At 43.0% G+C, this 26,599-nt stretch overlaps 1 protein-coding gene across 1 annotated transcript in view; it reads left to right on the top strand.

The window, feature by feature from the left end:
- The window catches only part of UBE3C (ubiquitin protein ligase E3C), an 81,644-nt gene that overhangs the window by 31,754 nt on the left and 23,291 nt on the right, over positions 1–26,599 (top strand). Inside the window, exons 11-18 of the mRNA XM_074315031.2 lie at positions 2,229–2,315; positions 5,720–5,877; positions 6,026–6,258; positions 14,225–14,329; positions 16,388–16,475; positions 16,726–16,823; positions 17,977–18,109; positions 21,453–21,700. Of these exons, the coding sequence (XP_074171132.1) occupies positions 2,229–2,315; positions 5,720–5,877; positions 6,026–6,258; positions 14,225–14,329; positions 16,388–16,475; positions 16,726–16,823; positions 17,977–18,109; positions 21,453–21,700 (1,150 nt within the window). The remainder of the gene's footprint in view (positions 1–2,228; positions 2,316–5,719; positions 5,878–6,025; positions 6,259–14,224; positions 14,330–16,387; positions 16,476–16,725; positions 16,824–17,976; positions 18,110–21,452; positions 21,701–26,599) is intronic.

Here is a 26,599-nt window from a genome sequence, read left to right as displayed (position 1 = left end):
ACACCTATTGAAAATGTGTAATTTTTTTTTTCTGATTTTTGAGGTGCTAAATTTTAGTATTTATATTTAACACATTTTAAGCAATCTTGGTATCAATAAAATTATACTAGATAATATGTTTTTTTAAAAGGACTCAATTTCTTGACCCAAAAGAAATAAGGCAAGCAAATACTACCTTGTAGAATTCTTTGGTGTTAAAAGTTCGTGTTTTTCTTAACTTTTTTCTTATTCTTTTGTTCTGTGTGGTGGTTTCGGTAGCCTTGATAGCCTATAATACTTCATAAAGTCAGGAAAATCAAAATTTTAGCACTTCATTTATATACTTGGTTTATGGTAAGTGTTTAAATATGTCAGAGACGGAGTCTGTGTTATGCCTTTCTGATACAGCTCGTTTTCAACACTGACGTTTGGGTGGAAATTTGTGCATTAAGACAGGGACTCAGAATATTTGATAACACGGTTTATTTCCTTGATCTCCTGTAAGTTACTGTATTGTTACCGTTTTTCATTATTCCAGTAAATTTTTGTTTTTAATTTCTCACCCTAATTTTGAGCTTTACCCAGTTGGCTTTCCTATGAATTAGTGTAGTGTGGTTACCACTTTGTCACAGAGTGTACTTGTGACAAATGTAACACACTTGATGTAGAGTCATATATTTGAGCTGGGAAAGACCTTAGAATTGATGTAGTCCAACCTCTTCATTTGCTGATGAAAACAGATTGCTTTTGGCCTCCATGGCGTCTGAAGAGTGGTTGGGCTAAATGAGCTAATAGATTCTTTCTCGCCTAAGATTTCTTGATTCTAGGTAAATTTCACATACTTTCATTATTTTTTATGATTGTGCTTTTAATGCCATTTGGACATCTCAAACTGCACCACATGGAAATGAGATTGATTTCTTTTTTAAACCTCCGTATCTGTCTGTACGCTCAGAAAATACCAGTCCTGATATTTTGGATTGAATCCAAGAAAACGATCAAATTTCAGATTTCTTTTTTTTATTGAAAAGTGACTTATTTATCAAACTTTTTTTATTTCTCTTCCACTATTTAAATTAGTACACTTCTTACAAAATTTAGTCTGTTTTTAAAGTGTTTTGTATTATACCCAGTACAGTATTTGCAGTAACTACAGTAATTAAAGCCGTGGAGAACTGTGGATAGAGACCACACCCACGACTGTTAATGGCCACTGCTCATGAAGGGAGCTGGCAGGGGTCTGGGGGGGCCCTGGCTGTGGTCGCTGTCAGGAGAGAGAAGAGCCCTCTGTCCTCAGGAGCCTTGGGGTTACATTGGCTCTCCCAGACCTCTTCCCCTTCCCCCTCAGCACCCCACAAAAGTGCTCAGACTGGACAGAGTCCTTCATCTTCAGGTTTTCTCCGGGGCCCTTCTCGTGCCTCTTCCATTCCTTATTCTGCTTCCAGGGCCACCTGTTGTCGCACTCCACCTTCCTTGTTCTTCTAAGATGGTGCAAAAGTAAATCACATGTGGATCACATTCCTGTCTGCAAACCCTGTTTCCCACCATCCTGAACCTTTTTACTGTTAGTCTCATAAGGTAGAAATTTACTGTTTGACTCCTGCACTTCTAAAAATGTTTTATGCGAGTTGTTTTTCAAACATTGTGACTATAAAGTACATTTTATTAAAAAATGTAGGGTGCTGCATAGAGCTAATTAAGTTATCCACAAAGTTCCTCAGTTTTAAATCATTGATATTATACAGAGGGGCTTTTAACCTTTAAATATATTTTTAGACTTAAAAATTTTAGATGTTAGTTAACATTAAAAAAACATTTTTTGTGTTTAAGAATGGTTACTTAAAATCAGTTACTTAATACTTAGAAAGTTTACACTGTATATTAGTAGTAGTAACATCAGTGATACGTAATGTTTCAGGATGTTACTATGTTACGACGTGCTCAGTAGGGAACAACTCACCTGTGCTGTGGAGCAGCCAACCCAGTCCCTCGGGGTAGACGGGGTAGACCAGGTAGCCGCAGCGCGGGGCTCCCAGCTCGGGGCACCCGTGGGGGCAGCAGGCACAGCCAGTAGCGGGGGCGCCGGGGCCCTCCCATCACACTCACCAGGCAGCTGTCGTAGGGAGCATGCCCTTTGTGGTGTTGACGCAGATATATTCCAGATTGTCTGTTGTGCTCAGTGTGTAGCTTTTGTTGAAGAAAGCCATTGAATGAGTATTTGCTCACTCTTATTTCCCCGTTCCTTTTAGGCTTCTCTACAGTTTAGCCTTCAATGCCAGGTTTCTGAGGCATCTTTGGTCCCTCATATCTTCAATGACAACACGGATGATCACAGGGTACGTGTCACACGGATTTCTAGACTGAACTGAACGTGGGAAGTGGCACCTAATGAAAGGACTGTAAAAAGGTGTTGTAAGGACTGCTTATATCTAGCTTATTTCATATTAGAATGTAAATTCTAGATGGTCTCAATTTCACAAAAAGAAAATTATGCCAATTTCATAGTTGTTTATATGTATTATTAAGACTATGGCTTTATCTGAGGGTAAATTTCTTTTAGAAATTCTAGTCATTTTTTGCAAACCAGAGGCTTGAAATTTCTTTTCTCCAAATGACTTTCCTGTGCTTCAGATAGTGAAAACATAGATTTGAAGCAAACTTAACACATCAAAAAATATCAAATATTGTAGAAGTTGGTTTTTAAAACTTTATGTAGAAATAATTTAATTTCTCTTACCTGAGTCTTGATGTAACTCGAAGGCTAGAATCTTTAATACACGTATTTTATGTGAATGTGTAGTAAGTAGAGCATTTAATCTCATGGTAAACTGGCTTAGCCCATGACTGTGTTGAATTTCCTGTCTGTCGAGTCTGAGCAAATCCATCTGAGCAAATCCGTCTGTGCTGTGAGATGAAAGATGAAGCGTGTAACTCAGGTCCTGGGGGACTGAGCTTCACAGTGTGACACTCGCTGTTTTGGAGGTTACGGCCCCGTTCTAGGGCAAAACTTTGGAAGGAAGAGTGTTTTGTTCTGTTTTGTTTTGTGGCTTTTTGAGGGGGTGGACAAGAAGTTGAAAGATGGAGGGTGGGGTATCCAGAATTTTAATCTGCACTCATCTGCAATCTAACTCGCTCTGTGACACACTAGGTGGTACTGGAAAGTCTTGTGTTGAAATTTCTGGACCTTGAGCTTTTCACTGAGATATGTGGAGGAAAAGGTGATCACGTGTCAGTGCCTTGTGCCAGTGGTCAGCCCCGGTGCGAAAGGACTCTGGTGTCCAGCTCAGCTGCACCAGCTGTTCTTCCAATAACAGGGGGCTGTCTGTGTTTTAGCAGCATCACTTTGAGTTACTGTCATGTTTTTTTCCTTTCATTTTATGCATCTTAAGTGAGTGAAGGGGCTTTTTAATGATACCACTACAACTTAACCTCAGGAAGGGTAAGTGGTTTATCTTGTATCAACAGTGCGTAGCAGAAGGAGAGAAACCCAGAAATACTCTTTTACATCTCTTCATTTTCAAATTAAAACATGAGGTTTTTAGGTATGTCTGCTTTTGGTTTTGGTGCATTTCAGCTGCTTCTGACAGTGTCAGCCTTGGCTTTCCTGAATGACAGGTTTGTTTAAGGCTGAAAGATATCGGGGATCATTGGGACAGGAAATTGTCATTGACCTCTTGTGTGTCAGCTTAGCAACTCATGCTGTCGTCGCTGTGCCTCCTGACGGCCTGTTGGTTTATGGTGTTTGTCTCTTGGTGAGGAAATGGAGTCGTGGTGTGTGAAAGAGAAATGAGGTACTGTTAATTACATTCAATTAGTAACATGATTTAATAAGTTGGTAAAGTTCTACAACTGTTTAAAATCATTATTTCTTAAAAGTCAGTGTGAGAATTTGAGTTTCTATGTACTTGTCCAGTCCCTCAAGAAACTTAACCCTGATGTATACCTCATATTTGTGCTGGAATCAAGTGCCCAAGGGTTCTGAAACTGGTGTTGAGTTTAACTTGAAACTAGTTTTACAGCAGGACTCACACAGCCGGAATGGGACACCTGAGCTTCGGTGAGCATAAGGGTCACCAAGGGAGCCAGTCAAAGGGCAGATTTCCTTGTCCAACCCCTGAGGCTGGGGTCCGGGGCCCTGTGTCAGAAGCCCAGGGGTCTGCGACTGTCTGAGGCTCCTCGGGGACTGAGATGGAGGAAGCCATGGCCGGCTGGTTTCTGTTGTCTTCCGTTAGACACCCCTTCCCAACACAGGCTTGTGCAGTGACCCCACAGCTGGCACAGCCCCTTACTGTCTTTAACTCGCAGGGACTGTTCTGATGACACGTTGCCCACTTTCCACATGGGGAGTGACAGGAGGTAGAGAGGGGTCCCTGCTGTGCACTTAAGCCGCCCCCATGCCTCCTATTCTCCACATACATGGCCTTTTCTGTCATCCTGGCTTTGGCGGTGAGATGGGACAGTGTACTTTGTCCCTTTTTGTATGTCCTCGTGCATTTGTACTTGGGACCAATCCCTTCTGTTCTCTGACTCATCCAGCTGGTGCTCAGTGCTTGGTGCTCAGTGTTCACGTCCAGGGCTCAGGGCTCAGTGACCGGTGCTTAGTGACTGGTGCTTAGTGAGTGGTGCTCAGTGCTCAGGGCTCAGTGCCTGCAGTGAGGACTAAGGCATGTGCAGGTGGGAGGGGCAGTGGCCAGAGGGTATTTCTTCTCAGTGGGAACAGAGTTCGTTGGGGTGCCTGCTGATGGCAGTGCTCACCCCTGAACTGCGTGCCATGGACACCCTGAAGCTTCAGGGGTTCATCCAAGCTCACTGCCGGGCCTTACCTCCTCATCGCCTGCTGTGCTCTCCCCCCTAGAACTTGCGCAGTGTTGGGCAGCAGTTATCATTTGTGGGGCCTGACTTCGTCATATGTCATCTAATATAGAGCTGTGGTCTTGTGGGAATAGACGTGCAAGGTATAAACATACACGAAGGAAGATAAGAGAATGATCTTGCCCACCGTGTCTAACGCAGGAGTGATTTGACATGAGAACTTACAGGTGAACCTGTTAGCTAAATGTTCAGTGAGATAAGGAATCACGTCGAACCAAGAGAGAAAGGGCACAGATTCCAGGTGAGAGAAGTAAATCTAATAGGTCCCAGCTCTTGGTAAGTGAAGGAGCCTACTGAGCGCCCCCAGGACCGGGTCACTTTAGAGCTGCTCTGGGGGTTGGGCGACCCTTGTAATGCAGGACCAGGAATGGAGCTGGCAGGCAAACTTGGGTAAGAGGAACAAGGCCCAGTATAGAAAAGGGGAGACTATTCCTGAAGGTTCTAACCCGGGATCAGTACTCAGCTGATTTCAGTGTTCCTAAATGTAAGTTTTCATGAGAACTTAGTAAGTTTTCATGAAAAACAAAGTTTTCATAAGACCAGAACGATCTGCCTTTGTTAACTATGTTAAGGAGGGGGCAGGGGTAGTTTTCAACCAAAAAGTGAAGTGTGCTTCTTTAATAGCGGCGTTCATACTTTTTTTCACTGAGAACATTCATTAGTGAAGAGTGGGGGAGATGGTGTCCTGTTTTTTAATTTGTTACTTATTAACATAGTGTTAGGATGACTTTACCTTCTCTTTAAGTAGATTGCTAATGTAAATATCATGTTCCCTGGTTATATTTGTCTTAGGTTGTGTCTTAATTTGTTCCCAAACTAAAATTAATCTGAAAATTATTGTTTCTTCTCTTCCTTTCCCCAATTCAAGGTCTATGGTACCACTGCTCCAGGTGATTTCAAGGGGTTCTCCCATGTCGTTTGAAGATTCTGGTCGTATCATCCCACTCTTTTACCTCTTTAGCTCCTTGTTTAGTCATTCACTAATTTCCATACATGATAATGAATTCTTCGGCGACCCAATAGAAGGTAAGAATTTTGAGTCATCAGTTTGTTGCTGGCCCCATGGCCTATCCGTTTTCATAGATGATAGAACAATTTTTAAGCCTTTGAAGTCTTTCTGTGTGTTGAGAAATTAATAAAAAATTATGGCAGAAGATTGCATTGTGTTTTTCAGTTGTAGGCCAGAGACAGTCATCGATGATGCCGTTCACTTTAGAGGAGCTGATAGTGCTGTCTCGCTGCCTTCGGGACGCGTGCTTGGGCATCATCAAGCTGGCTTATCCAGAAACCAAACCGGAAGTCCGAGAGGAGTACGTCACGGCGTTTCAGAGTATCGGAGTCACGACTAGTTCTGAAATGCAGCAGTGTATACAGATGGAACAAAAACGATGGATTCAGCTCTTTAAGGTACAGAGTTTATTTTTGTTTACTGAGGTCAGATAATGTACAAATGTGTTTTGACTTGACTCATTTCAGAAAAGAAATACAGGTTTGTTTTAGGTCTCAGTTTTAATTTACGCAACTTTTAAATTAAGAAGTCATTTTCATTTTACAAATAAAATCCTTCTTTTAAAACCTTATTTTTATATCATTGCACTGCATCTTTTATAAACTGCCCTAAGTACTTTTAGTGACAAGGTATATATAGTATAAATAAAATTTTTTTTTAATGTTTTCATTTTTCACTAAAAGATCTCCTATACAGATTTTGTTTTTTAATCTTTTAAGAAATTGATTGACAAAGGTGGACTAAAGTCCTCAATTTAATACAAGTTGGATATAAATTATTTAAAATTATCTTCATTTTTAACCATGCAGAAGGAGAACTTAGGAGTTAGTGTGGCTGGACTGTTGGCAGGAAACCACCACCACTGAGAATATGACTATTGGGGCAGAAAAAAAGAAAAGAAAAAGGGTGCTTGACTTCCCATGAAATTTCTGCAGCAAACACATCTAGTCAGCTAAAATCGCTCATTAAAGGAGTGAGAGCAGAAGAAATGCATTTTCCAAATTGAATGCTAGATTTACAGTCCGTTTAGTACCGGCGACCTCTCGCACAGTAATGTGCAGTTCGAGTCATCAGCTGTCCCTTCAGGTCTTTTATCACTGCTTTTGTCAAGCTATCTATTTAATTGAAAGAAGTTAATTGAATGAAAATGATCAACTAAGCTTGTATTAATATTGCTAATGGAACTTTCTTCTTGGCCATGTTTGGAGAGAGATGTCAAGCTAGACTTTAGGAAAGGCCCATTAATGCTTGCACTTAACCTGATGGGCTAATTAAGGACTGCTTATTCATCCGACGAGCGCTGCACCGTCTCTATCCAGCCCGTTCTGCCTGATTTTACAACACATTTCACTTACGAGCACGGGCATTAGTGGCAGTGAGAGTAACTGATAATGTTGGGATTGCACCGAACACAGTACTAATGCATCACTGAATTTATAATTTGTGCAGATTAATGTAATATATGTTTGCACAATTTATTTTAATTACCGATCTCTGTATTCCTAAGTAAATTTGGAAGGTCACATGTTGAGCCCTTAATATATCCTTTTTTAAAGATTGACCATTTTGCAACTTTTCTAAGTTAAAAATAAGCTGTCTTACCCATTTAAAACCTATAATTCTTATGTAAGCTTTTCCTGAATATGTGTATTATGGTACCATATGTGTTTTTCCTTAAGTTTTTAATTAAACTCTGGGATCTTTGTTAATAAAGCTTTCCATTATGTAGGATATCAGGCATTGTGTACAGTGTCAGATAATTTCATCATTTTATAGCACCTGTTGAGAATTTAATAATCTTCACACGACAGCCTTATCTTTAGGACCTGGAAATCTCTGGATTTAATAATGCCATGTATTTTACACCTGGCCCTGTTTTATTTTGCTTAAGCGTTAAGTGGAAATTTTGTGGTGAATTTTTTCTTATGCCTGAAATGACTTAGTACTACTTTATTAAGGATTTTAAGAATTAGGGTGAAAGTTCACCTTTTTTGGTATCGATTGTTTTAGGTAAGACCTTCTGAGTTTAGAACTGAATTGTTTGAAGACAGATTTTTGAACAGGATTTCTGTTCTTTGGAGAAAAAAAATTTTTTTTTACTACCTGTTAATGAGCTAAGCCCTAAAAATAAGAAAAAGAAAAATTAAGGCATAATCTGAATAGAAAAGGTTTCAGCTGCTATTAGCTTTTTTTATATATATATATAGAAAAGGTTATCTTTATGTGACGTAAGAATTTACCCCTCAGTTGTTGCTATGTCCCAGACAGCATTCTAAGAGCTTTCCATTATTCACGCATTTAGTGCAGCCGCTTGTGAGGAAGACACTGGCGTTAAGCGCATCTCACAGGTGAGGTCGCATGACCAGTAGGTGACAGAGCCATCATTTGATCTCAGCTGCTCGTTTATACTCCCCTCTGGGAAGCACTAAAATAAAACGTTAGCATTTTTTATGTCCCGGTGCCAAGTTGAGTTGAGGAATTTAAAGCAGAACCCATCAAAGAAGGTAAAAGCGTTTTGCCAGTGATTTTGTGCCTTCTGTTGATTGTGACACAATTGCAAATGATGAGACCCGACTCCTTCAGGCACCGACCATTTTCATTTTTCAGTCCTATGCTGGTCCTCGAACTAATTTCTGTGAGAGGCTCTGCCGGCTGTTCCCAGGACATTGAGTTTTAAGTGGATAGAATCATCTTTCTTTGTCACTGTGAGAGTGAAGGTCAGTTTCTAAGGCCTGCATCGACACTGCTAAAACAGTTGATGCATTTATCAAGTTTATAAACTCCCGTGGAGTGTAATTTACAGCTGTGATTGCTTCAGCCCCGGGAGGAGACAGGCGCTCCCGAGTGAAGCCCTGGGCGGCCCCGATTGATGAGGGGCTCTGCGCCCTCCCCGCACGCTTTCAGTCCAGAGCCATGGTCACTGTGTAGGCTCTCGGGTGGGGTTTTCCGGTTTCAAAGCCGTTCAGAAGTTCGCAGTCAAATCAGGGGCGGAGTGCTGACTAACCCTGCCATGCGCGCCCCGTGATCTGTCGGTGGTGACCACGAGGCTCAAGCCACAGGCCGTGTATTTTTCTGTCTTCTTAGGGTTTTATTTGTTTTGGTTTTGACTGTAAAGTAAGATGGAAACATGCTGGTGAGCACTTGTCTTTAAAAATAAACCTTTTTAACAAGTGGTCGCGGAGGGCTGTGTAAAACGTGGTGAGCCTTTGGCAGCAGTAATCCATATCAGACACGTCATGACTTTTCTAGGTTAGGGGTTAGGGTGGCATTACTGTCACATATTCCATCACCTACTTGCTTCATCCTGGAACACTGACTCCACCCTCTGCTGGGGGAATCATAAGTGAGGCCAGACTGCCAATGTCATTGTACAGTGACAAGGACAGCTTTCCACTAATGACACTGAGAGAGAACAGAGTTGAGAGGTGGGTGCATTGGAGCACACAGGACGGAGAAAAGCGACTGCTGGTCCCGTGAGACACTTGATTGACGGGGACACTCACTCAGGTCGCCTGTGAGATGATAATCTTGGAGCTGGTGCTTTACTGGTTTTTCTTGTATTTCATTTTCACATATTCTTCATCATGGTATCAAAATCCTAAAACGTCCTTATTTGATGGATATTTACCACATTACACATTGGCCACACTTAAAGACTCATAAATTATATGCCGTATCCTATGTTTTGCATTGAACTATCTAAAGAATTTCCTTAGATGTTTGATTTAACTTACCAGATTTTACATATCAGATTTAAGATTAAAAAGAGATTCTTATATTATAATGTAATTTAGTCTACAAGGTGCCTTTCAAAATTTGGACTATGTACTTTTTTGGTTGCAATAATACAAATATCAGTGATCTTCATTCAGAAATGTCATACTTGAACGTCAGCAACCTTAAGTAATACATATGTGTATGTGCACACTTGTTACATGACAGAGTGTATGAAATGCTTAAGAATGTCTCCCTCAGGTTATTGGTCAGGATTGTCTTGTGGTCCTCACAGCCAGTGAGCTCGCAGACGTACAGTGATCGGTGAACATTCATGACCTTGAGCTTGGACAGTTATTAAGTGTGCTCCTTATGAGGAGTCTGTATGTTCCTGAGCAGTTACCTACTTATCCTTTTTTTTTTTTTTTTTTTTTTTTAAGATTTTATTTGGGAAGGGGAACAGGACTTTACTGGGGAACAGTGTGTACTTCCAGAATTTTTTTCCAAGTCAAGTTGTCCTTTCAATCTTAGTTGTGGAGGGTGCCATTCAGCTTCAAGTTGTTGTCCTTTCAGTCTTAGTTGTGGAGGGTGCAGCTCAGCTCCAGGTCCAGTTGCCTGTTGTTAGTTGCAGGGGGCGCAGCCCACCATCCCTTGCGGGAGTCGAACCGGCAACCTTGTGGTTGAGAGGACGCGCTCCAACCAACCAGGAGCTCAGCGGCAGCTCCGCTCAACGTGCCGTGTTCAGTTTTAGTTGCAGGGGGCGCTGCCCACCATCCCTGCGGAACTCGAGGAGTTGAACTGGCAACCTTGTGGTTGAGAGCCCACTGGCCCATGTGGGAATTGAACCGGCAGCCTACGGAGTTAGGAGCATGGAGCTCCAACCGCCTGAGCCACTGGGCCGGCCCCTCTACTTATCTTTTTAATATTGGGTTAAGGAAACCTGTTTACAGGTGTCACTTGTTTTTTAATTCAAATAGTAAATGATAGAGCATGTATGACAATTGTATGCATTTCTGAGTATTTACTTAAATAATTTTATTAGTTTTTGAGCAGGTATTTACTCTGAAATTTAACTCTAACATGGAAGAATATGAGACAGGGGACAAGACACATCAAATCAGTATAATCCTGTTGTAGTATATATGTATGACTGTGAAGCCTGCTAAAACTGTATATTGAGCTAGGCACAGCTTGTTATTCCAGTGTTTGCTTGTTTGCTGTTTTATTTTACTTCATAACGCAGTGGTTCGTAAGTCTAAGTGCGTAGTAGTCTCCTGGGAATCGGTGAAAAAGTTACCGACTGGTGTCACCTTAAAATGGGGGGTGGTGGTGGCAGCCTGTGTGGGCATTTATGACTTAGGCTCTGTTTAAGTGTAGAATTCTATAAGCCTTCAGTTTCGGGAGAGTCTTTGTAGTGGCCCTATCTGTGCCAGAAAATTTGAAAAAATTAACTGAGAAAGAACTATCTTTTGGTCTCATTACTGGCTATCAATTGATTCAGCTTAAAACTGTTACTCTAGTTTTTCTTACCTTTAACAATCTTTAGTCGATTTATGTCATTTTTTTAATGGTTACTTCCATAAACTTTGCTTTTTTGGTACTAAGTACTTGTACAGCGGGTGATTTCATAATACTGAAAATGAATGTAGAGAAAAGGAATGTGTTTTAAAGGTGTTTTGACATCACAGAATGGATTCAGTTAAATTTTCATGGTTTCTTAAAATGTGTATTTTAGTTTAAAACTTAGAAGAAAAAATGTGTAAAATGAAGAAGGTACTGTTCTCAGTTGAATTTAAGATACAGGATTTGACATTTCTAAAGTATTTTGGACTGGATCCAGAGCTGGTGTTGCCAGATTTAGCAAATAAAAATGTGTCACCTAATTCAATTTGAATTTCAGTTAACAAATGCTTTTTTAAATATCAATATGTCCAATGCAATATTTGGGACATGCTTACCCTTTGAATAAAGTGATATTTGGGACATACCTATACTAAAAAATCGTTTGATGTTTCTCTGAAGTTCAGATTTAACTAGGTGTCCTGTATTTTCTCTGGCGATCCTGTGCAGGCTCATGTTCAAGTTTGGTTTACTGTCAACTGTAATTTGTTAAGATTCACTTTTCCACAGTGACTGCTACCTTGACATCCCTTCCAAAGCACTTTCGTATCTTCTTTCTTCTCTCCCCCACATTCTCCGCTTACCTCTCTTTTCTTTCTTTCTTTTTTTTTTTTTTTGAAAAAGGAACAGTGATCTAAGACATTTTATAAGTAATGTAAATTATGGTATTCATTGCCTCATAGACAGTTTAATAATGTTTGTGACCTATGTAAAGTGTTCCCATAAACAGAGATTGCATAGACATGAATGCCAGGAGGCAGATACAGTTTTGTGTTCTGGAGTTAGGCTGCCCGCATCCTGCCCCTGCGTGCCCTTGAGCAAGTTACTTACCCTCTATAAAGCTAAGTTTCCTCAACTGCACAGTGGGGATGATAAATTCATGAGCAGGTCAAGATTCAAGGGGATGATACGTGGAAGCCTTAAGTAATAAGTGGGTGCCGCTAAATAAATACACATAAGTACGAGTATTCGTTGGAAACCATGTCTTTTGTTAAGTTGTGGGGTATTATGGGTAAATTGCAGCACAATCCTAAACTGCCAGTGTGATCGGTTATGAAAATGGGAGGTAAGACATTGTGTTCTTCATGCAGAGCAGCTGTGCTGCCGTCTCCACTGCAGGGAGGGCAGTGCTGCTCTGTGTGGATGGAGCTGCGCTTATCTGAGACCCAGAACTCACTGGGGTTCAGTCTTCCGTTGGAGAGCACGTCTGAGAGATGCCCAAGGATTAAGTCACTGGGCCAGTGGCCACAGGGTCGTGACCAGCAGTTAGCCAGGCAGAACCCACACCAGGCGATCCTCCGTCTCCTGGGGCTGCCCTGGAAAGCAGAGGTCATAAAACACCGCGTCTGCGGAGACTCAGCCCTGCACAGTCACAGCAGAGTCCAGGGTTAAGACGCCACCCCGAGCTCTTACCTGAGCTCATTCCTGCTCGTTCACAAAGCCGGTCACCATGGTATTGTGGCAGGCTTTAAAATGCCACCGCTGAACCGGTAAGAAATATCTACCGTGTTTCCCTGAAAATAAAACTGGGTCTTATATTAATTTTTGCTCCAAAAAACACATTGGGGCTTATGTTCAGGGAATGTCATCCTGAAAAAGCATGCTATGGCTTATTTTCTGGTTAGGTCTTATTTTCGGGGAAACACGCTAGACGTTAAAAAGCTGTATTGTAGATTCTGAGAGGTTCTTACGATGCAGCTTTGTCTGCATGACCAAACGACTCAGGTCTGCTTTTCTCTGTCCGTGGGCGTATCATCCAGGCGGTGTCTACATTACAGTGGCCTGAGATGTCAACCACGGACCCTTTCTCTCCCACTTGTGTTGGACACACAGAATTTCTGATATTCCCAGATGCCAGGATTTGCATGTTGTTTGTTTTTCTGTTGTATACAGATGCTACAGTGTAGGATTTTCAAGGGAAATCTCTATTAACAATCGAGACTTTGCCATCTTGCTTGCTTGCCCAGTGGATGTATTTGGAAATTAATCACATCACCTGATTTTATTATTCCTATCCAAGCTATGTTTTATCCAAATTGTATTTTACTTAACTAAATGCAAGGTACACACAAGCCTGGCGTGCTTTCTCAGAAAACACCGTCAGTTTCACGTTACATGATGGTTGTGTGATCAGATCCTGCTTGTAATGATTTAAAACTTTGGGTTTACAATTTTATGTTGGTTTATCTTTGTTTATGACAAAATACATTTCTATTTAATATGACACTTCAATTCTTTTTAAATAGTGCTGTTAGATCTCTTTAATCATTTGTTATAAAACTGACATTTACTGATCCCACGTCAGTCATCACGTCGCTGCAGGTTCCAGTAGTTGGTTGGGTTCTGTTTGCAGGAGTTTGCTGCACAGCCAGAGAGGAACTACTGCTTGTTGGCAAAACCATGTAGGCCTAAGCTGTGCCTGGAACTGGGGGTGGGCCGGAGACGGGGGAGGCTTCAGGGAGGAAATTGCACTGAAGTTTGTGTGGAGTTACAGTGGGAAGTAGACCTGACTCCAGAGGCTTCCATAAGGGAAATACTGAAACCATTTTCTTTTTGGAAGATGGGAGAGATGTGTCTAGGATAGTTCCTTTTCCCCCCAACGCCCTTAATACAGTGTTTTTCAGAAAAAAAAGAAATGGTGTTTTACCTCGGGAAAAAGTTTTATAAAATCACTCTACTTAGGAAATGTCTTTCATTATAGCTCCAATGAGCTAGTACATTCCAAATTTGTGTTTCAGAACTTCATTACTGTCTCCCTTATAGTTTTAACATCAAGCTTTGCACATATTTCTGTTAACTTTTCTCTCTTTGTTGGCAGTAACTAACTGCTTTGTACTTGGAACTCATTCTTGCAATCATAGAATGAGACCCTTTTCTGTAAACTGGTGTGGTGACCTGGGCCAGGCCTTGGTCACTGAAGCCCCCGTGCCCTCAGGCGTTTGGGTGACAAAACACACCATGTCCTTTGCCCTCAGACTGGGGCACTTCCTGAACTCATTTATGTGACATGGTCCTTTCCTTTCTCATCAGGTCATCACCAACCTGGTGAAGATGTTGAAGTCCAGGGACACCCGGAGAAGTTTTTGCCCTGCAGGCCACTGGCTGTCGGAGCAAGAAGACATCAGAGCAGACAAGGTGCTACTGAAAGAGCTTTTCAGTACTTTTCGTTAAACAGATTTTTGTTAGCTAGAATAATAAATCTTTTAAAATTGTTTAATTTATTACTTATTATATAACTAAATATTAACCGAGTCAAGGGTTAAGGAGTTAAACCTTTAAATATTAACTCTTAGGTCACAGAATATATTGCAACACCGTTGACTAAAATGTGCATCCTGGGTTTATTAATTTTATTTTGCTTTTTAACCACAATTATATTGAAGCCTGATGGTTCTTTTTTATGGCTGAAAAAGATTTTGCTTTTATTAGTATTACTTAACAATATATGTTTAGTACATAAAAGAAGTGTTTTCCCTTGATTTTCTAAAGGAACAAAGTTGAATATTATATTACTAAGATTTAGATCTAAAGTAGATTCAATAGTATAATATATCTTTAAAATTTTAAATAATAATAACAAAGGACTTGAGGTGTTTTCATTTTTGTTTGTCAGAAAAAGGCATGATTAGATTCATTTCGAAATCTTGGGGATGGGGCAGAGGGGAGGGTATAGAAGAAACAAGATTGCAGAAACCTTAAAGAAAGGAGTGTTGTAGAACGTTTTAGAAGCACTGCTGTGTCTGTACGAGCTGCTATGTTTACAGTAAGCACGTGGCTTCTAGCTCTGTGCACTGAGCAGGCTGAGCCACTGTGACAGGTCCGAGACCACTGAGCCCCACCGGGGCCCTAGATGGGGCCTCTCAGCAGCGTTCCCTAAAAAGAAGCATCATGGGCCTGATGGTCGGTCCTGGGTCTGAACAAGCCGGGTGGGGAGTGCTTGTCGCTGGAGAGCAGGGGAGCCCAGGAGACTTGGTGAGCCGGCCAGGAGTCCGACAGAGGTGGGCAGTGAGCAGCAGGCAGACGGGCACAGCGGGCCAAACCTCAGACGTGTTTGGTCTGCGTGTGCATGAGACTCCAGGAAAAAGAACCTCATCGGCCTTTTTGTAGGATGCAAAGCAACGATGTCATCATTTTGAATACAGGTTTGGAAAAAAGGAGTCACACGTTTAGCCTGCCTTTCCTTTATTCCTCGAGCTACCCAGGTAGCTGATGATGAGAGAGCCTTCTCGATGGAGACGTATTCCAGCTAATCACACACGCAGAAGGCATTTCCAAAGTAGAATCTCACTATATTCTGCAGGCTCTGATGAAGTAAACAGCCTGCGCGGTGCCAGTCAGAGTTCCTTTCACACTGGGTCTGCTGAGAGCATGCTTGAGGCCCCAGGAGCAGAGGGTCACTGCTGCCTCCCTGCTCCAGAAAGTTTTGCTACAGGAAAAGTGTTGGCTGAACCAAACAGTGCGTCTAGTGCGTGACTGAGTCATGTTGTGGTGCAAATTCTTGACCTAATCATTGATGATGACATGTAGTCCACGGACCTGCAGCGTCCAAACACACGTGCCTCTTGAGGGAAGAACAGGTCCCTCCCGGAAGGGTCCTGCCCAAATCTCTAACCTGAATGTGACCAATCGTCTGACATAACTACTGCTCGATAGGAAGCGGAGGGGCTAGAAATGCAGGCTCGATCACCCCAAGGGCTGCAACTACCGGTAGTTCAACCCAGATGGTAGGAAACGCTACCGGCCACATGCTTCTGCTTCTTCACCAAAAATTACAAGGGCAAAAATAAGGGTTGAGGGGAATTGACAGATTAAAAGAATTTAAGATACAGTGTACGTACTGCACCAACCTTATTTGGATACTACGTAATTCAAACAAAATAATTTTTAGAAAATTATGAGGAAGTGATTATTTGGTAATAGTAAGAAATTGTTAATTTTTAAGCGTGATATGTGTTTCTTTGTAAAGCGGTCGTGTCATAGACGTGTACTATGTCCAGACAATACACTGTAAAAGTGTGAAAGGACGGCCAGCATAGGACAGAGGACATGAAAGGCCGCCTAAAAGGACATGAGGTCTAAGAGAGGGACGTAGCGAACTCTAGACACATGTAAAGTACTGATGAGTTCCCATGTGCGTTCCACGCGAAAGTGCTAGCACACAGGCAGCACTAAGCAAAGGCTGTGGTCCCACAGGTCACCCAGCTCTACGTGCCGGCCTCCAGACACGTGTGGCGCTTCCGGCGGATGGGGCGCATAGGCCCCCTGCAGTCTACCCTGGATGGTGAGTCTCGGGCCTGGCGCTTCCCTCTCGAGTGTGACTTCCATACTGTGCAACACATCTCCTTCCATACTGTTCTGTGAGCCTGACACCATGCACTCTGCAGCCGGCCTCGCCCGCCCCAGCCCCGCAGCCATCGCTGGCCTTTGTTCCTATAGCTTTGCCTTCTCTGGAATGTCTGACATTGGGCCATAGAGTGGATAGCCTTATGAGTCTGGAAAGGAAAATAACTGAGGTTTTCAATGTGTCATAGTGGGTCTGGAGTCCCCGCCACTGTCTGTATCTGAGGAAAGACAGCTCGCCATCCTGACAGAACTCCCCTTTGTGGTTCCGTTTGAGGAACGCGTAAAGGTAGGCAATTTACTCTCTTTATCGATTGGCTGAGAGAATCTTATTAATATCATTGCAGTGTTAAGAACTAACACCAATGAAAAATCTCAAAAGTTGCTTAGTGCCCAGCTAATTATGTAACTTATATTTTCTCATTAGATTGTAATAGTTGACAATGATTTATTAAAGTGTAATGCAACCAAATATCTGTGCAAACTTGAAATGTTTTTTCCTTAGTTGTAACTATTTAAAAGGCTTGTTACACTATTGTTTTCTTATAATGGGAGTATAAGGTCCTTTTTGTCTAGTAAATTATACATTATTTTTGAAAATCCAGGTTCTTTGAAAAGATATGCTCTGTACATTGTTACAGTTATTTATAAAACACTACTTTTTTATTATGTTAAATAATAATGTTTATGTTAAAAAACACTGAACTTATTTATAAAACACAAAAAGATGGACAGGTATCTTAATTTCTTGCCTGGTGATTTTTGACTAATGTACAAAAGTCTTCATTTACATTCATCTGCTTCCAAATGTAATTTAAAATGTTTTGTTTGTATTCACCAACTTAGCAAATTTCTATAAACTACTAGGCTCTATTCTTAGGTCATGGCTTCACGAGGTGATGTTTTAGGCTTGCCCGTTCTTTTTACAGGATGAACACAAGAATGAGTTCCTTTTAAAGCTCTTAATGTTTCTTCATTAAAACACACGAATACACATGCATATATGATCTTGCATAATTCCTGAGCTCCCTCTGCTGGATTTTTAGCGTCAAAAAATATTACTTGAAGTTTATCATTATGGAGATATCCCTACTAATATTCAGACACTTTACAAAGCTATTTTTCTTCTTCTCTGCACCACCTGGGTTTTTATAAAGGATTTGCAGAAAAAATACTAAAAATATACTATAGTATGGAATTTTAAAAATTAGTTTGTAAAATGGGAAAAGGAGCAATGTTACAAATGCATAAGCGTAAGTATTACACATTTATTGATAAGGCATCAAGTCAGTATTTGATACCTTGGCCTTTAAAATGGTTTCAGAATTTATGGAGATACAAAAGTTAAGATTTAGTTCTAATTAGTTTTTCTTTTGGTTGCTTATGTGTATAACAAAAAGTCTGTTGTCTCAAATAACCTTACAACTTCCCCTGTTTCTTAGATCTTTCAAAGGTTGATTTATGCCGATAAGCAAGAAGTTCAAGGAGATGGTCCATTTCTGGATGGAATTAATGTCACAATAAGAAGAAATTATATTTATGAAGATGCTTATGACAAGCTTTCCCCAGAAAATGGTATGTATAATTCTCTCTGTGTGTATGCATATGGCTGGGAGACGGTGGAGAATTATTTTAGGAAAAGGTAATCATTAACAAATTAGTGTTGGTCATCTTGTTCAGTAATGACTTTTTAAACTGAAATACAGTAGATCAAATTTAGGAGGTGTGTATTATCAAATAATATTCCTAAGATTGGCAAATAATTATTGCAACACAAGACTTTCAAATGCTGGGGTTTTTTTAAGGCAAGAAAACCCATCCCCTGTACCCCTAAATGTCTGTCTCTAAAATTGAGTTGACAACCTATAATTCTAAAAATGTGGATGGACAGCCATTTACATTGTGTATTTTGGATATGACTGTTTATGTAAATATTATAAATTGTAAGCCAAATTAAATACACTAAACTAATTGCCATTGCAATCTAAATTTCTTTATAGAATGGTAGTGTGCTTTGATGACAGTGCTAGTAGATAAAAGGGAATTCTATTGTAGCAGTAATTTGGACAGCATTTAGAGGTCAGTGACACATTTTGTCTTACGTTAATATTTGACACTTTTTGTTAAAGTTTTATTATTACTCATTTATATATTAATAACTTTAACTTCAGAACGTGGGATTTGTGATGTTGCAATAAATCGATGTTAAATCAATGCAGGAGATGAAAAGCGGAAGCTTGGCAGGATCAGGGTCACAGGTGTGGGAGGCGGTGGGAGGTTGTCAGGAGTGGAATAATAGTTGCCTTTTTTTCTAGGGGAGCAATTTAATTTTCTTCTAGGGAAGCAAAACCTCTTGTTTCAAATACGTTTTTTCCCCTTCGCTTAAAGAGCTAATTTTGTCATACTGTGGGCACAATGGAGGGAGGCTGCCATCACGGGTGCCCTCGCTGTGCTCAGGTTCCTTGTACACGTTCTTGTTTTTCACATCATTCAGTGTTGTCATTTAATCTGTGCCCGGGTCCTCTGAAGCCAGATACCATAAACTGAGACAGTTTTAAGTCACATCTGCCCACGGGAAGTGCACTCTGCAGTGTACCAGGTCACTCTTGCCCAGGACACTGTGTTTCCAACATGTTGTGCGTGAATGAGGCAGAAATCAGGCATTCAGACTCCTAGTCGAACATACTTTTGGAAAAAGCAGTAGTTCTCCCTCCTTTGGGAGCCACAGCGCCCCGTAAATCCGTTGGAGTAATAGCTGTGCTGTGTTGTTGTGTTAGCAGTTCTCACGCGTGCCCCATGTGACCAGCAGCCTCGCAGTCCAGGACAGAACCAATCCTTACCTTCGTCAGCTCACACAGCTGCTGCTCAGGGATGTTTGTTGAATTTGTGATTGATCTTGGGGAAAGCACAGTAGCTCTAACGAAAGGATCGATTCGCAGACGGTTAACACAGTGTTCAGAGAAGAGCTGACGTGTACTTGATGGTGGTGGGGGGACTTGAGCCAGGACTCAGGAGAGGGGACAAGCCCTACCGGTGCTGTCACAGCGGACGGAGGGCGCGTGTCCCAGACTCTGCACCTGGTGGACGGAGACTTCTCCGGCGCTGGTGTGTGTGAGCGCCAAGGCCGGCATCAGGCCTGTGCTTCTCAGTGACGGAAAACGATTTCATGCAGACAGCATGCGCAGCTGTAACAAGCCCCGAATTGCCTGGTGTGTCCTTAAGCTTATAAAGTATTCAAAAGTTGATCATACTCCAAATTCTTAAGTGCAGGCTGATAATTGCATTGAGTTTAAAGGACTTGGAAAAAAATCTCATAATATTTTGTTCTAATGCTTGAAATCTTTACAGATGTTCTCTAATTCAGGCCTTATTAATAAGAATTTTTAAACCATGTGTTAAAATTGTTTGATATTTTGTTAGGCAAATTAGTGAAATTAAACATCTCAGACTGTTTAATTTACTTACAGCAAATCGGTCTAAAGTGCTCTGTTGACCGATCATTTACATATAATCAATTAATATTCTTATTCCATATATCATCTAGTCATTAAAGCAAGGCCACCTCTTGTGGACACTCAGTACCTCATACCCTCTGAGGACAATATCCTGCAGTGTAGGTGTCAGCTCCATCAACAAGTGGGTGACGGCTGGGACTCAGAAGTTGAGTGACTTCTCTTTGCAGTCAGGAGCTAAGCAAACAGTGACACGGGGCCTGGCACCGTGACCCCCACATGGTCACTGCAGCATTTTCCCCGGGTAACAGCGTCGGTTGGTCCTTGATTTCTCCATGTGCAGAAATGGTCATACTTCTTCTTGGGCCGTTGTAAGGATCACGGTCGTCGCCACCGTGGGCCCTCGGTGTCATTCACAGGCGTGGGTGCATTCACTGGCACTGGTGTTGAATTAGGCTGTAGTCTTTCCCTCGGGGCCTCAGTCGTGTGTGCTTTGTGTGCTGCTCGGTTATGTTTTCTTTTGTTGCATGGGCAGGGTTTATTACAGTGTTTTCCAGAAGAAGAAATGACGCTAGGGTAGAATCGGCGTGACATTTCACTGAGGTTCTTTCTGCAGGAACGTACTGTGTGAGTAGGTGTTTTAAATGCGTGCTTGGCCATAGCAGAGGCGCACGCCTGAAAGGCCGCTGGGGGTCTGACATGCTCTGCGCTGTCACGTTCTGCTCTTCGTGGAGATGCGCTTCCGAGAGCCGCGAGGGAAGGGGATGAGTCCAGGGGAGACAGTGACCCCCACGTAGAACATGAACCCCACGGTATGAACGAGAGGGCTGACAGATGGACCATGGTTGAGCATTTCCCATTTACACAATTTTTACAAAACCTGCTGCTAACTGTTGACAGTCATCTTGAGAAATATTACAAGTGACAAATCAGTGCCTAGAGTTAGTTCATCCTTAAAACTGGGTGTTAAGAGGATATGTGTAAAGGTGAGAAATCCCCAGCTACATCACTGTGTTTCATCTATAATTATCTGCTTAGGTTTCATTTGACATTATATCTAGAACTTGAGATTGAACCTATTTTGTAATGGTATCAATCAAAATAGTAGCTGCACATAAGTGGAATTAAATCATCAGGGGAAAGCATGTCTTTGTGTAAATAAGTATAGTTAAATTCCAAAAATCAAAGAGAATGTGTTTTAGTAGAAAAGAGCCTCTGCTTTGCAGCCACTAGACATATGTTTAAATCCGTTCTTCACACAGGAACGCACAGGACCCCTCTCTCCTCTCCCACGGAGGCTCTGGAGACGCTGTTGGTCTGTCTCCCAGGCTCCTTTAGCCTCACTGACTGTGTGGAGCCCTGCATTACAGTAGCTCTCACGTTCTCGCCCCTCCCCTGAACTTCCTGTAACACCAGCTGATTGTATTGCTTTCTTTTCACCCTTCCCCCGCCCACCCCGCCAACAGAGCCGGACTTAAAGAAGCGGATCCGCGTCCACCTGCTCAACGCACACGGCCTGGACGAAGCCGGCATCGACGGCGGCGGCATCTTCCGAGAGTTTCTCAATGAGCTGCTGAAGTCAGGGTTCAACCCCAACCAGGGCTTCTTCAAGACGACCAACGAAGGCCTGCTGTACCCCAACCCAGCTGCTCACATGCTTGTGGGGGACTCCTTCGCCAGACATTACTACTTCCTGGGCAGGATGCTTGGAAAGGTGATATAGACTGCCCACCACATGGGTCTCAGGCCACGGGGTGTGGGCACTGGCGTCCCTGTGTGGTGCCGACTGTGGCTTTGACGAGCGTGCGTCAAAATTGCTTAAGTAGTTGATGACCCTGACTAGATTTTTTACTTCAGAACTACCTTTCCTTGTTATACTTGACATACACGGTAGTTAGATGCATAAAAATCGTTGGTGTGGTCTAGAAAACAGGGAACATGCCATCACATTATGTTCAGGGAAGTCTTACAGTAGTTGTCTGCTGGCATCGGTGTATGTACTGTAAACAGTTTGCTCCCGTTGATGTGAGTGTTCAGAGTAATTCTTTGAAAGTTCTGTACAATTTTAAAGTGCTATGAGGTGGAAGACCAGAGTTGTTCAGTATGGTTTTTGTTACATTTGTATGCAAATTCTGTGAAAATTGCCCATTTAAAGATGGTATTATGGTAATGCTCTAGCAACCAAAGAGCTCTACCTGCCGACCTTTATTGTAAGTGAAAGGAGAACCACATTACCTAGTGGAAATTTCCTACTTGATGTTGAAACTTGCAAAACCCTGCCGCCGGTAAAGTCAGAACAAGACAAGGACACCCAGTGACGCCAGCCCGTCCGTCATTGGACGAGGTCAGTGTGAGCCTGTCTTCACCCTTCCAGGCTGCTGTAACACACACCGCAGACCTGGCGCTTATAAGCAACAGCCACTGATTTCTCACAGTTCTGGAGGCTGGGAGTCCACAGTCAAGGCGCCCCCAAGGTCGGTTCTAGTGAGGACCACTTTCTGGTGCATAACTGGCACCTTCTCACCGTGTCCACACAGGTGGAAGGGGTCAGGAGGTCTGTGGGGTCTCTTCTGTGGGCTCTTGCCCCATCTGGGGCTGCACCCTCATGACCTCATGCCCTCCCAGAGGCTCCGCCTCCTGACTTCATTCTGGGGGTTAGGATTCAGCCTGTGAATGTTGGGGACACAAACTCAGAGCACAGCACAGCCTGTGGGTGTGTCATTGTGGGGAGAGTAGGTGCGACCTCATGTCAGTCAGAAGTGGCCGACTGCTTCCCCACAGGTCAAGTCCAGTCCAAAGAAGCAGTGCTTTTCCTTTTTAATTGATCACTAACAGTTTAGTAATGGGGGACATTTATACAGAGGTTCTACTTCTGGGTTAGTTTATTTTATTGTGTTTGCTTCTTTGCACTTTAAATAAATTTGGTGTTGATAATTGCTAATCCTAGCAGGATGTGGTTGGCAAGTACCCCAATAAAGTCAGTAATTGAAAGTTATGCCTCAGCTGTTCTAAGTGAGGCAGAAAATCATCGTGGTCATTCCCGCGGGAAATCGGAAATCAGCGACTCCTGGTTTTTCTTTGAATGAATGAATTCATTCCACTAGTCGTGACAGTATGACAGAGAGTGTGCTGTGTTTGGGGGAGTGTGTGAGGACTCCCCAGTATTCACACTCTCACCACCAAGTACTCACTGGAATGACAGCGAGAAAGTTTACCCCGAGTTTGCTGTCTGAGTCAGTAGCCCTTTGTAATATCTTGCAAGTTGAGGTGGAAGGAGAACGCGCTGAGGTCAAAACTCAGTGTTTCCTGCTGGCTCGCCTTGTCCCCTCGTCACCAATGCCCTTCCAGGCTCCTGGCGGCGGCTTCTGCCAGGCACCCGGGGCCAGTTCCGAAGGCATGTTCCTCGTTTGTCTTCACTAACGGATGTTTCTGCAGTGAGAGGAGAGCTGTGACTCCCATCAGAACCTGGGAAACACTGCAGTGCACACAGCCTGCCCGCTGGGAGGATGTTGTTAAATACATTCACGGTTTATGTTACCCAGGAAGCCTTGGTGTATTGTTACGTAGAGAGGTAAACGTTTTTTGTGGTATTTTGGGGCAATTTGTTACGGTTTTTGGATAGCCTAGGAATATATTTTTATTTCCCCCGTTTAAAACAGTGAACTAAGAAAGCCTGGTATTTAGTGTTTACTGTCCAACATGTTTTAGAGACAGTTGGATTGTAATCAGTATGGCATCTGCGAGTCAGAGGTGACATCGCAGGTGACAGACACTGGAACGGGGAGCCGCAAACCACAGCCTCTGGCCGGGGCCGCCCACGGGTATTCTTGTTTTTAAAAGGTTTTACTGGGATGCAGTGCAGCCTGCTCACGGGTGGCCTGTGTGTGGTGGCTTTCCCTCCACGGCAGAGTCGGACGATGCCTCCCGGGTGCAGTTGGGGCCTGTTGAGGACGTACTTGCCGACCCTGCATCCAGCTCAGCCCCAGCCGGAGCGTAAGGGCCTCTGTAGTCCATGATGAAAAGTCTGGTCGTCACCCTGTGGGTCATGGAAAACCTTTGTGCTTGGCAACTGGCTGAGATGACAGACTTACTACATTCGTATGGAGACAGGGTGGTTTCCTTGAGGGGAGTGGATTTCAGAGGCCAGGACAGGAATCTGGTCCTGAAGAAGGTGGCCTGGATTACGTGGTGTTGTGCTGGAAGCACAGGGAGCTGAGGACTGAAACGTGACCGCTGGACTTATTGGCTAGATTTTCTTCCCTTGGTGGTTTTCTTCTAACAGCTTTATTGAGATATAATTTCCATACCGTGCAGTTCACCCATTTCAGGTAGTTGCATATATTCAGAGTTGTGTGGCCGTCACCGCATTCCGATAGCCATTCAGTTACTCCTCGTTCCCTCCCCCAGACCCTAGACCACTGCTCATCTACTCTGTGTCTGCGGAGAGCTTCCTATTCTGGGCATTTCTGTCAATAGGTGGCCTTTGTGACTGGCTTCTGTCACTCAGCACGTTTTCCAAGGAGCATCCAAGTTGCAATGTCAGCAATTCATTCCTTTCTATTGCCACGTAGTAGACCCTATCTGGTGACCACATTTATGTATCCGGTCTTCAGTTGCTGGACCTGGGGGTGTGCCTGCGGTGGTTTTAGTGAAGCGGTGTGATAAAATGAGTGTCCTTTGGGGTGAGGGAGAGACATGGCGGGATAAACATGGAAAGGAGGCCTTTTCAGAAGGCTGTGAAGGGAAGGGAAGGGGATCCCTAGAAAAAGAACAAGTTCCAGAGAAGAATGGGTGCGTGGGTTGGTCTGTTTTCAAAGATTGGGGAGCTTTGTGCAGGTGGAAGTTCCATGATAAAGAACCATATACGAGGGATGGGTTAAGATACTGGGAAGACACAGCAAAGAAGGGACGAGCCGCGCACAGCCCGGAGAGCTTCCGGTGATGGTGGAAGTGCTCTCGAGCTGACGGGCTGGGGCAAGGAATCACACTTGTCATGGAGCTGTCAGCAGCCTCTTGTGGCTCCAGAGCACATGTGGGGGTGGGGGTGGGGTGGCCCCGGGCCTGTGTGTGCAGGCGGCTGAGTGAGGACGGTCAGAGGTGGGCTGTTACCATGGGGGGGGGGTTCAGCCCTCAGGGCTTTGGCGGCAGAGCGACTTGAGTGGAGGCCACTCACTCACGTGGGCAGGAAGATCAAAGAAGATGGGCTCTTCGGAGGGAGGGAAGGCGGAGTGTGAAAGGCTGCTGTGAACTCAGGAGGGGGAGCTGGGAGGGCCATGATGTGCCCCCGCAGTGACAGTGGGCCGTGTGCACAGGCTGAGTGTTCGGGGGTCTGATGAGTAAGCCTGATCGTTTTAACTACATAGTTAAGAGTAATGTTGTTGTTGGTTCACTTTCCGTAAGAATTACTCAGAACTAGTCATTTTCAACTTTATAATAAATTTCTTCATCTGTCGCATTTGTAGTTCTCTGTGGTCCACACTAAGCAGACCTGCCACTGCTCATCTTGGAGCATAGCGTCTGGAGTTGCCCATCTGAGAAGCAGCTTAATTCAAAATCAGAATCTGCAAAGCAGCAGATTGTGCTCTTTGTGACTTTTTTTAAGTAACAGCTTTTTTGAAATAAAAATAGTGAGGTAACATCTCTCCGTCATTGGTCCCTTGTGTCTCAGCTCAGCTTCATCTCCCTCTGGAGGATGTAAGTGTCACGACTCATTACGTGAAAGTCTTTGAAATTTGATGTGCCATAGTTCTTTTCGTTACGATGAGCCCAAGAACTTGCTAAGCCAATAGTAATACACTTAAAAATATTAATGAAAGTGAGGTCGTATTTTGCTAGACTAACCTGAAATTCTCCCTAAATTTGGTGGTTCTCACACAGTGCAGTAGCAGGCAACAAATAGAGTAATCGTATTTGCATGAACTAAAGTCTTACTAAAATTTTACATCCTTTTTCCTTCTTGGATGTGTACATTGTCCAAGCTTGATCTCTAGGGAGACAAGGTGGTCAGAGAATGCTGGTTCACGGACGTTTCCGGGTTGGCTCACATTTGTGTAAGTGGTGAGTGAGGGCCAGTCATTGCTCCCTCCGGTCAGCTGGCCTCCTGTTCGGAACCGCAGCCGTTCTGAGGCCGACTTCTTGGAACATTCTGCAGACTCCGAGGGACAATGGCTTGCTCTTACTCATCGACGTGGGAATATGCGTCTCTGTAAACCAGGTTCCAGGGATCAGAATTTGGGGTCTAAGCCTTTCTCCCAACGGTGAAGTTCATGTAAATTGTATCTCAGTAAAGCCCTTTAAAATAATGACGTCTAGACGAAACCAGTATTTTCAAGCTAGAGTTCCGGGAGGGTGGTAGTTAGCTTAGGTCCACACTTTGAAGACTTTTATAATGTTCTGCATGGAGATTCCTAAGGGAGCATTAGTTTCTAAAACAGCTGATTATCATTTGATTACAAATGGTTAAACTTTGTACCAACATGTTAAAAATTGTCCAGGTCTAAGAGTGTAATAGTGTAGTACTAATAGTGTGGTATCTGAACAGTAAATCTCTACGAGAAGAAATTGTATATTGATTGATTATGATATTTATTGGGTCATAATGTATTTAAATTTT

The sequence above is a fragment of the Rhinolophus sinicus genome, chromosome 8 (genome assembly GCF_057876585.1).
Source record: "Rhinolophus sinicus isolate RSI-liver-muscle chromosome 8, RSI-T2T, whole genome shotgun sequence".
In the NCBI taxonomy this organism is placed as follows: Eukaryota; Metazoa; Chordata; class Mammalia; order Chiroptera; family Rhinolophidae; genus Rhinolophus; species Rhinolophus sinicus.
Note: the sequence above shows the minus strand (reverse complement) of the source record. Positions and strands in the feature narration are given on the sequence as shown.